The following is a 12,374-nucleotide window of genomic DNA, read 5'->3' on the forward strand; positions in this document are numbered from 1 at the left end:
TTTCAGGAATACTCTGATGTGTTTCCAGAAGAGAATCCTAAGAGATTGCCACCAGTCCGAGGCATTGAACATCAGATTGATTTCGCTCCAGGTGCGTCTCTTCCAAACCGACCAGGTTACCGAACCAATCCAGTGGAGACAAAGGAACTTCAAAGGCAGATTGGAGAGCTTCTTGAGAAGGGATACATCTGGGAGAGCCTCAGCCCTTGTGACGTTCCTGTTCTCCTTGTGCCCAAAAATGACGGTTCTTGGCGCATGTGCGTGGACTGCCGAGCCATCAACAACATAACGGTAAAGTATACGCATCCAATCCCTAGGCTTGATGAAATGCTTGATGAGTTGCATGGTTCCTCTGTGTTTTCTAAAATTGATTTGAAAAGTGGTTATCACCAAATTCACATGAAGGAAGGTGATGAATGGAAGACTGCATTCAAAACTAAACTAGGATTGTATGAATGGCTTGTCATGCCATTTGGCCTTACCAATGCACCTAGTACATTCATGCGTTTGATGAATCATATCTTGCGGTCTTTTATTGGTCATTTTGTTGTTGTCTACTTTGATGACATTCTCATTTACAGCAAGAATCTTGATGATCATAAATTGCATTTGAAATCTGTTCTTGAAGTTCTTAGAAAAGAACGTTTGTTTGCTAATCTTGGTAAGTGTTCTTTTGGGACAGATCATGTGGTCTTCTTAGACTTTATTGTAGGTGCAGATGGACTCAGAGTGGACGAGGAAAAGATCAAGGCCATTTGACCTAGTCCAACGACCGTGGGCGAGGTGAGATGCTTTCACGGCCTGGCCGGGTTCTATCGAAGGTTCGTCCAGAACTTCAGCTCTATAGCCGCCTCTCTTACTGAAGTAATCAAGAAGAACGTTGGGTTAAAGTGGGAACAAGCCCAGGAAGAGGCGTTCCAGATCCTCAAAGGGAAGTTGACTCAAGCCCCTACTTGTTCTTCCTGATTTTTCTAAAACTTTCGAAATCGAATGTGATGCCTCGGGTGTAGGTATTGGTGCTGTTTTGATGCAGGATAGGAAACCTATTGCTTATTTCAGTGAGAAGCTTGGAGGAGCTACGCTCAACTATCCCACCTATGGCCAAGAACTGTATGCTTTGGTCCGAGCCCTTCAGACGTGGCAGCACTACCTTTGGCCTAAGGAGTTCGTCATTCATACGGATCACCAGTCTTTGAAACATCTTAAGGGCCAGAAAAAGTTGAACAAAAGGCATGCCCGTTGGGTCGAGTTCATTGAGACCTTTCCTTATGTGATCAAGTACAAGCAAGGTAAGGAAAACGTGGTGGCTGATGCCTTGTCTAGAAGGTATGTTCTTCTGTCCACTCTTGAGACCAAGTTGCTTGGGTTTGAGTTTATCAAAGACTTGTATGCAACTGATCCAGACTTCAAGGAAATTTTCAGAAAATGTTCCAAGGTTGCCTATGGGAAGTATTATCAAATTTCTGATTTCTTATTCTTTGATAACCGTCTTTATGTTCCCCAATGTTCTTTGTGGGAGTTGTTTGTCAGGAAATCTCATGGAGGAGGATTGATGGGACATTTCGGAATCAAGAAAACCTACAAGGTGGTTTATGATCACTTCTATTGGCCGAGTCTGATGAAAGATGTGGAGAGAATATGCAACCGATGTGTGGTGTGCAAGAAGGCCAAGTCCAAAGTGAAAAACCAAGGTTTGTACTCAGCTTTACCCATTCCATCTCATCCTTGGGTAGATATCTCTATGGATTTTTTGCTTGGCTTACCTAAGACTAAGGCCGGACGAGACTCTATCTTTGTGGTAGTTTATAGGTTTTCAAAAATGGCTCATTTCATACCTTGTCATAAAACTGATGATGTTGTGCATGTTGCTGAACTATTATTTAGAGATGTTGTCCGATTGCATGGCATGCCTAGAACAATTGTGTCTGATCGAGATGCTAAGTTCCTGAGCTATTTCTGGAAGACTTTGTGGTCTAAGCTAGGAACTAGACTGTTGTTCTCGACTACTTGTCATCCTCAGACCGATGGTCAAACTGAGGTTGTGAATCGAACTTTGTCTGCACTGCTTAGGTCCTTGGTTAATAAGAATCTTAGGTTTTGGGAAGAATGTTTGCGACATGTTGAGTTTGCATACAATCATTATGTGCATTCTGCGACTAAGTTCTCTCCATTTGAAATTGTGTATGGTTTCAACCCTATGTCTCCACTTGATCTTTTGCCTTTGCCTTTGAGTGAAAGAGTTAGTACAGATGGGAAGAAGAAAGCCGAGTCCATTCGGAAGTTGCCTGAGCAAGTCTGTGCCAACATCACGGCCAAGACAAAGATCTATGAGAGAAAGACAAATAAGAAAAGAAGCAAGGTCGTTTTTGAGGAGCATGATCTTGTTTGGGTTCATTTGAGGAAGGAACGCTTTCCGGAGGAAAGGAAGTCCAAACTCTTGCCTAGGGTCGATGGACCATTCCATATACTTAATCAGTGACAATGCGTATCAATTGGATCTGAGAGGTAAGTATGATATTTTTCCAAGTTTCAATGTTTTTGATCTATCTCCTTTCTTTGCAGATGATCCAGATTTGTGGACAAATCCTTTTGAAGAGAGGGAATGATGCGCCTCAGTCCATGGATCAGTACATGGAACCGTACCAGAATGGAGATCAGACCGTTCAGGACAGCTCAGTCGAGGTTCGCCTTCCTAGCCGTACCGCCCAGGACGATCGAGCCGTGTACCGCCTCGACCCACTTACATCCGGAATGAAGCTTCGACCAAGTCCACGTCCTGAAGACCGATCTAACCGAACCAGTGCGCGTCCTTCCCAACCATCTCGACAAGCCAAAGTTAACAGCCGAGCCAGACTTGACATGGATCATGCCAGACTTGACGTGGATCATGCCAGACTTGACTTGGATCATGCCAGAATTGACTTGGATCGTAAGGTTTCCCAAAATGATCGAGACTTCTCTCTCTTGGTCCGTTTGGCACAAACCGACTGTTCCAATGATCGAGCCAATGGACTAACCCTCATGTCCGACTCCCTCTTGGACTTCTATCATTCAGATTTCTCTAAGGCACGAATCATCCAACTATCTGAAGACTTAGGCCGCATCAGTACACTGCTTGATCAGGCCACTGACTGTCCAAACCGTCCCGCGTTCATCCAGCTCCTTACCGCGGCGACTTCAACTTGATCGAATGAATCTAGACATCAGCCGAAGAGTCACATCGACCAGATCTGAAGCTGAAGAGTTTCTTGACTGGCCTTCCACATTCTCAGTCAATTTTGTTATTTTCTAAGTGTTTTTATTAATGTCTTTCATTAACCACAAGTACTATAAATATGTAAACTCTGCTTCATTATCAATCAATCGATTTTCCCCTTAAAATTTATGAGTTTATCTCTTTGTTCTTTGCTTAAAATAATTCTTGTTTTCTTGTCGAGTGATTCTCCAAGTAAACATATATTCCCTTGTTGGTCTTGACGTCACATTCCAAACCACAATCGAAGCCGTTAGTATAAGGCCTTTCCGCAACCTTGTATGTCGCCTATCAAACCATCAGATCTCCCTACTTTGGCGAGTTCATATCCAAAATCTTGTTGAGTGATCCTTGTCCGAATCTAGGATGTATCAGTAGCAGAGCTGGTTAGTCATCACGGTTCTGACCCAAGAGGCGTCTTAAGACGTGTCGTAGGACACAATGAGGACGTTGCGTTCTTTGAGAGGGGGTGAATTGTAACATCCCGAGTTGTGATATATGGAAAGGCTTAAGAGAATTGATTTGATTATCTATATCACCAAAGTTGACTTATCTTTTCCGTCACACATCCGTTTAGAACTCCAGAGTTAAGCGTGCTTGGGATGGAGTAGTGAAAGGATGGGTGACATATCAAGAAGTGATTTGTGATACCTTGCGAGTGAAGCCAAAGCACAGGGAAAGGTCATGTGGTGATTGCAGGGTCCGTAAACAATGATTTCAAACTTTGGAAAAATTAACGGACCGACCATTGGAACGGGATGGGGTCCACGGGCCGAGAGAGCGGGCGTGGGTGGCCTATTAGCCGTGGACGATCGAAGCGTTATAATTTTGGTCAGCCAAAAAACAGAAAAGCATACAGATCATCAATAGAAGCTGAATACATGTCAGCTGCAAACAATGCCTCTAAATTGTGATGGATATGCAGTTTACTCACTAAATTGGGCATCACCTTATCTGCTCATCCAGTTATCTGATGTGAAAACGTTAGCACCACATTTCTCTATGCAAATCATGTTTTCCACTCAAGGATGAAACTTGCCGCATTGGATTATCACTCCATAACAAGACAAATACAGAATAACATTCTTAACACAAGGGATCAACTCGCATATATATGCATTAACCAAACCTATGGCACGCAACAAATTCATTGAGCCATGAGACAAGATCAGAGTGTCCACGGGCCCCTCCGTCTTGCAGAGCATGTCACGGATACAATAGTATCCCGCTGATATCTCACAAATATCTTTGGAATCTACATATATTACTTGGACCTAGTCTCCTCTACGACCTATGTATAAATACATGTGTATACTCCTAACATATCAATAAGACATGAAGCTTACACTTACATAAATACATGTGTATACTCCTAACATATCAATAAGACATCAAGCTTACAGTTATATCTCTTCTTTCTCTTCTTATTATTTTCCACACATCAAAATCTTCACTTCTCTAATCATTTATCACATAATTGCAATAATATTATGAGGATTCCACAACGAAGCAGAAACGTGGATGACTATATTTCAGGTTATTACATCACCATAAGATAGAGGCAAACTTATGAGCATAGTATTATACACGTGCACTACAAGAAAACACGGACAATACCGACGGAAAAACCGACCGAAAAAAATCGGTCAGGATTTTCCAACGGAATTCCGACGAAAACTTGTCGGAAATCTATTTCGGCAAATTCGTCGGAACTGCGTCGGAAAATACTGACAGAATACTTTCGTCGGTATTTGGTCATACGATCCCGACAGAAAACCGACAAAAAACTGACAAAAATATGACCGTTGCAAAAAATTGACACATACCGACGAAATACCGACGCAGTACCGACAATTTTGGAATTCGGTCAGAATTCCGTCGGTATATTCCGACGGAATACCGATGGATTGAACAGCCGTTTCACTTCCCGATGGAATACCGACGAATTTGCAGCCGTTGCACTTCCCGACGAAATACCGACGAATTATGTAGCCGTTAGTATCCGTTTAAATTACCGACGGAACACCGACGGGTTTTGTACGTTAATTTAGCCGTTATTATTCCCGACGGAATACCGACGAATATTTTCCGTCGGGAAGTTTTCCAGATTCATTATAAATACGACCTCTCCTTCATTCATTCAAATCACAACAAAACAATATAAATTATGGGTACTCCTTATAATTTCCGTTCTTAGTTAGATCAACCTCATATGGATCCAAATACAAATTTACTTACGAAGGAATACACACGTGGTATTCAAGAATTCATGGGGGTGGTTCAAAGTCAACCGGAAGCAAGAACAAGTAAGTATTTATTATGTCCATGTTCTACTTGTAAGAATAATATCCGTGTCAAAAAAATGGAAGTATGGAGTCATTTATATTTGAAAGGATTTACATGTGGTTATAAGATTTGGTATCTTCATGGAGAAAGATTTGAGTATGGTAGTAGTAGCGAACCTCAAACTGCCGATAGGTTAGATGAACCAACCACAAATGTAGATTTTGGGGTAGGGACTGTTCAGATGGTATATGATGCATATGGAGAAAATTTACCGTCGGGTGAAGAGGAAGGAGATAGACAAGAACAACCCAATTTAGAAAATTTCCCATGTGAAGAGGAAGGAGAACGAGAACAACCCAATCTAGAAGCGAGAAGATTTTTTGAAATGTTAGATGCAGCTAAGCAGCCATTGTATCAAGGATGTAAAGATGGGCATTCACCTTTATCATCCGCAAGTCGATTGATGGCGCTAAAGACTGACTATAATTTGGCTGAAGAATGTGTGGATGCGATTGCAGATTTTGTTAGAGATGTTCTACCTGAAGATAATCTTGCACCTGGCTCATATTATGAGGTACAAAAATTGGTCGCTGGTCTTGGCTTACCATATCAGGTGATAGATGTATGCATCGATAACTGCATGATTTACTGGAGAGCAGATGAGAACAGGGAGAATTGTAAATTCTGTCGGAAACCTCGTTATCAGGATACGAGTGGAAGAGTTCCGGTGCCATACAAACGAATGTGGTATTTGCCGTTGACTGAAAGATTAAAGAGGTTATATCAGTCTGAACGAACAGCAGAACCAATGAGATGGCATGCAGAGCACTTAACAAATGGTGAGATAACACATCCTTCCGATGCAGAGGCGTGGAAGCATTTTCAATCAACATATCCAGAATTTGCATCTGAGGTAAGAAATGTGTATCTTGCATTATGCACAGATGGTTTCAGCCCATTTGGAAAGCATGGAAGACAATATTCATTGTGGCCGGTAATCTTGACACCTTACAACTTACCACCACATTTGTGTATGCGACGAGAGTTTTTGTTCCTCTCAATTCTCGTTCCCGGGCCAGATCATCCTAAGAGATCACTGGATGTGTTTCTTCAGCCATTGATATATGAGCTGCAATTATTATGGGAGCACGGTGTTCATACATACGATGTTTCGCGGAAAGAGAATTTTCAGATGCGAGCAGTACTTATGTGGACAATAAGTGATTTTCCAGCATATGGTATGTTATCTGGATGGACCACGCATGGGAGGCTATCATGTCCTTATTGCCAAGACAACACAGATGCTTTCCAACTAAAAAATGGTCGGAAAACGTGTTGGTTTGACTGTCACAGGAGATTTCTACCACACGATCATCCATATCGTAAGAGTAAGACATTGTTTACAAAGAACAAGAGGGTGTTTGACAGTCCACCTGAAGAAGTAAGTGGCAAAAAGTTGAAGGAACAATTAAGAGATTTTGGTGCAGATAGAACGCCAGACGTGGGTGGAAATGGACATGAACCGATTTATGGTGTAGGGGAAAATCATAATTGGCATAAGAAAAGTATCTTCTGGGATTTGCCCTATTGGGAGACTCATTTGTTGCGGCACTGTTTAGATGTCATGCATATTGAGAAGAACTTTTTCGACAATTTGATGAACACCATCCTTGATGTCCAAGGCAAGACGAAGGATAACTTGAAGTCAAGACTGGATTTGGTTGATATTTGTGCTCGTCCCGAACTTCATGTTGATGAGCACGGTAAAGGTCCTATTCCCATATATCGACTGGATGCAACTGCAAAAGAAGAGTTTTTTGATTGGATAACACACAGTGTTAAATTTCCAGACGGTTATGCATCAAGTTTGCGTAATTGTGTTGACAAAAGTGAAGGGAAGTTTACTGGCTTGAAGAGCCATGATTGTCATGTAATGATGCAGCGCCTCCTTCCTTTTGCGTTTTCCGCACTATTGCCACGAAATGTCCACGAAGCAATCGCAGGTACTTTAAAATTTAACATAGTTAAATTAATTGTCATATTATTTTTTAATGCTTATATATATATATATATATATGCTTATGGAATTTGTTTTCTTCGTGTATGTAGGGATAAGTGCTTTCTTCCGTGATTTATGCTCGAGATCACTCACATCAGATGGTATTCGCAATTTGGAAGTTAAAATACCGGTGATCCTTTGCAACCTCGAGAAGATATTTCCTCCATCATTTTTTGATGTTATGGAGCATCTTGCTATTCATCTTGCGAGAGAAGCGGCACTCGGTGGTCCCGTGCAGTACAGGTGGATGTATTTGTACGAACGGTTTATGTTTCATCTGAAGAAGAAGGTCAAGAATTTAAGCAAGGTGGAGGGATCAATAGTGTCTCAGTGCATCAATGAGGAAACCTCAAACTTTGCTGAATACTACTTTCCATCAGAAATTCGAACAAAAAGTCGAAGACCTGCACGGCATGATGATAGAGGTGAAAGGGCAACTTATTATGTTTATGTGCCAAACATGTTTACACAAATTGGACGACATAGTGGAAAGTCAACGGACCGGATACTTACAGTGGCTGAGCATGCTCATTTGCACACATATTTGCTTACAAACTGCGAAGACATTCTTGAATATGAGAGGTACATAGATTTAAAACTATGAATTATTTGCAATATTTTTGACACATATCTAACATTTTGTGTTTTTTACAGTATTTACTTGGCAGAGATGCGCTTAAAGTACCCGGATGCGACCGAAGAACAACTCGAACAACTCAAGCAAAACAACTTTGCAACATGGCTTTCTGATTATGTAAGTGTCTACTCAGTAATTAGTGGTAACTAATCATTTTACTTATTATCTTTTAATGAAAGAAAACATTTTTTTTTGTTTTTATAGGTAAGCCATTGTTTAGCTACTGGGCACCCACCTAAAGATTGGTTACGTGAGATAGTTTGTGGTCCAAAGTTTGTTGCGAAGTCATATCCGAGATATTGCACTCGAGGATATGCATTCAGAGTTCTTAAGGAAAATACTGTAAGGAGAACAGTTGATTGTGGGGTTTCTTCGTCATCCGGAGACGATGTGTACTACGGTAACGTACGCGAGATTTTGGAAATTCAGTACCCGGGAATGATTGGCATGAGATGTATTGTCTTCAACTGTGAGTGGTACGACAACGTTGTTGGTCGCGGAGTAAGCACTGACGCATTCGGTGTTACATCTGTACATTCGCGACGACGACTGGATTTTTACGATCCATTCATTCTTGCTTCACAAGCTGACCAGGTATGTATGTTGAAATATATTTTCCATCGGAAGAAATCATATATAATTACTTGACTTATATAATTTATAATTTTTCAGGTTTGCTATATTCGTTATCCGCGGATTAGGCAAAGGAACGATCCTTGGATCGTTGTCATGTCAATAAATCCCAGAAGCCGAGTACAAGGAGTATTTGATCCACTACAACAACAATTAACCGAAGAGGACGGCGAGATTGGAGAGTTTGACGAAGACGATTCAGATTCATCATGTTCATCATCAGATAATTCCTCAGATGCAGAGTAGATACTCTTTTATGAATGTATATGCAAATTACTTTTAAACATTGTAGATTTCTTCTAAAAACAAATTATGGGTTTGAAACGTTGTATACTTTAAAATTAAAAAAATAAATTAGATTTGTTGATTTCAAAATCTAACGGTTTTGATTGATTGATTATATACGGTTTTGATTGAATGGTTATATATATGTCATGTTCAAAGTTTTAAAACTGTGAGAATACAATGGTGAGATTTGTAAAACAAAAATCAAACTGAAACTCGAAATTGATAATGTCCGTCGGTATTCCGTCGGTATTTACCGACGCATTTCCGACGAACCCTTAGAATTTGAGGGTTTTGTCGGAAATGCGTCGGTAAATACCGACGGAATCCCGACGAACCCCTCAAATTCTAGGGATTCGTCGGTATTCTGTCGGTAAATACCGACGGAATACCGACAAAACCTTCAAATTCTAAGGGTTCGTCGGAAATGCGTCGGTAAATATCGACGGAATACCGACGGACATTATCCATTTAGAGTTTCGGTTTCTTACAGGTATGTTTTTTTTACAGTTGTATTAAATATCATATATAACATCAGACAACAAATCTACCCATTGTATTCTCACAGTTTTAAAATTTGAACATGACATATATATAATCATTCAATCAAAACCGTTCGAACAACATCATACACTTTTAAGTTGGCTTGTGCCAGTTCTCAGAAGTTGTAACACTCAAATAAATTTATAACATTTTTTGAGAATGTTTTATGATTATATAACATAATATATCGGTTTTTGAAAGTCGTATAACAAATATAAATAATTTCGACACCCTGTGTAAACTCTAAACCGTAATCCGTCGGTATCTCGTCGGAATATTCCGACAAATAACTGACGGAATTAACTATACCGACGAAGAACAGACGGAAATGGTCGTCGGTATTTAGAAAATTACCCAGGTGAAGCTGTACCGCGCAAAATTTCAGCGAACCGCCAATATTAAAAAACCGACGGATTTCCGACGGGTATATTAAATACCGACGGAAAAAACCCGTCGGTAATCCGTCAGTTTGTTAAATGAATACATAAGAGAAAATCTCTTCTTTTTCCTCATTTCTTCCCCTTTTTTCTCTCTCTCCGCCCAACCCCTCCTCCTCCCTCGCGATTTCCGGCGATTCCCTCCTCCTCCCTCGCGATTTCCGGCTAAATCCCCCAAATTCGACCTCCTCTTTCACCCAGTCATGTAAGATTTTCAATTCCTTTAACTTTGCTCATGGGATTTTAAAGGTTACAATGTTAGTTTTAGGGTTTATGTGATTTTGAGATTGATTAGGGATTTGGAAGTTAGTTTAGGGCCGGGATTGAAGTTTTGATTTAGGATTTGTGTGATTGAAGTTATAGATTTTGAAGTTATTGAAGTTATAAATTTTTTTTTAATAAAATGTTTTTAATTATATAAAAATCGTTTTTATTTATAAAAAATCAGCATATGGTATAAAAAATATTTTTTTCATTATAAAAATTCGTTAAATAAATTATAAAACACATTTTAATTATTATAAAAATATTTTAATTATAAAACGTTTCTAATTAATAAAAAAGCTTACTAATGTTCTTTTTTGTAGGGATGAACCACCTCCTCTTATACTTAGACGTCGTTCTCGCCGGAGTACTTCTTCAGTGACTCAGAGTACTCAGAGTACGTCACCCGCTAGTAGCCCAGTTGCAGCTACCACTCCTCCAGCAGCCCCCACCCCTCTAGCAGCCTGCACCCCCCCCCCCCCCCCTTCTGTAGCTTCCGGCCCTTCTCAAAGTTCAAGAGGAGGAGGATTGCCTACTACGATGACTGTTGCGGAGTTAGTTAGGCAACCTGGCCGAGAATCGCTTCAGCGCCTTGATCCAAATTATCTTATTGTCCCAAACACCACTTGGTAAGTATTTGTTTTAAAATGTTCTTTCATTTTATATTCATCTTTTACATTTAATTGTGTTTGGTTTTATTTCGTAGGTTTGATTTGTCTGGCAATGGTATCACCAACAGCCTTCTTAGGATGGAGTACACGATGCTAAAGCGTGGTTATCCAACTTTCTATGACATGCCTGACGAAGATCAAGAACTTTGGTTTCGGCAATTTGCGGTATACGTTGTCAATTTTTAATATTATAAAAAAAATTTCTACAATTGTAACTTTCTAAAAAAAAATTTGTATTTATTTTGCAGCAAGAGTTCACTTGGGAATCAGGGATTACAGAACAAGTGAAAATTGTTTTCCGCCGCAAAGCAGCTTCGCACTACACCAAGCGGATCAATGAGTGGAAGCAAAAATTCGATGTTGGCGAGGTCCCGAAGCACATCAACCCAGACGTTTGGCGGGATTTGTGTGCTCATTGGACGAAAGATGAGACAAAGTCTTTGTCGACAATCAACTCGCAAAATCGGTGTAGCGGGCGTGGCGGGAAAGGGATGTTTGTCCACAACTTAGGGGCAACAAGTTTACAGACCCGAGCACTTCAGCTAGTAAGTTTCTAATCTGATTTTCTTATTCATTTTTAAATATGTGATACTAAATATATTGTTTTTAGATGAAGGAAAACGGTGGAGTTCCCGTAGATGATTTTACCCTGATGAAGAACGCCTATACCAACAAGAAGACTGGGGAGATTCAGGATGGACTTATTAAGGGCGTAATCCAGGTCGTGGAAAATCGAAAAGTGGATCTCCTCGCGACTCAAGCTTCTATGTGTGAAGAAGGCGATTCTGCATCTTCCAACTCCTTAACCGTAGAGCAACTCAACAACCTTGTTCTCGAGGTACATTCTAATTTCTTTTTGCTAAGTATGTGTGATATGTGTGTGTGCGTGCGTATGTGTGTGATATGTATTTGTTATTTCTCATTCAGGCTGTTCCAAAGAAAAAGGGCCGTTATGTTGGATTGGCTCGTTCGACCGGAGGGGCTTCTTCTTCTTCTTCAGCTCACTATCCACTCGTTGATGAGCTTATGGAGCAGATTAAGACCAAGGATACGGAGATTGAATTCCTGAAGCAGGACAATGCTGAAATCCGGGTTGAGCTGCAGCAAAACCGAACGACTATGGAGGAAAACAATGTTCTCACCCAGACCTTGTTGCAGAAGTTTAGGACCCGATTCGGTGAAGACTTTTAGTTGTTTTTTAATTTTCAAAAACTCTTTATTACTTTTTATAACTTTAATGTATAATAATGTTGAATTTATATATGTATAATGTTTTTAAATTCTAAATTATCAATTTTTCCTGAAA

General features: G+C 40.2%; 1 protein-coding gene across 1 annotated transcript; it reads left to right on the plus strand.

Moving 5' to 3' along the window:
- Window positions 1–5,501: 5,501 nt before the first annotated feature.
- On the plus strand, window positions 5,502–9,243 carry LOC106416728. The gene is made up of 5 exons (XM_048765568.1): window positions 5,502–7,542; window positions 7,649–8,180; window positions 8,253–8,352; window positions 8,440–8,829; window positions 8,908–9,243. The coding sequence occupies exons 1-5, from the start codon at window positions 5,523–5,525 to the stop codon at window positions 9,112–9,114; spliced, it is 3,249 nt and encodes a 1,082-aa protein (XP_048621525.1). The 5' UTR covers window positions 5,502–5,522; the 3' UTR covers window positions 9,115–9,243.
- The last annotated feature ends 3,131 nt before the right edge of the window (window positions 9,244–12,374 follow it).

This window comes from Brassica napus, chromosome C8 (genome assembly GCF_020379485.1).
Source record: "Brassica napus cultivar Da-Ae chromosome C8, Da-Ae, whole genome shotgun sequence".
Classification (NCBI taxonomy): Eukaryota; Viridiplantae; Streptophyta; class Magnoliopsida; order Brassicales; family Brassicaceae; genus Brassica; species Brassica napus.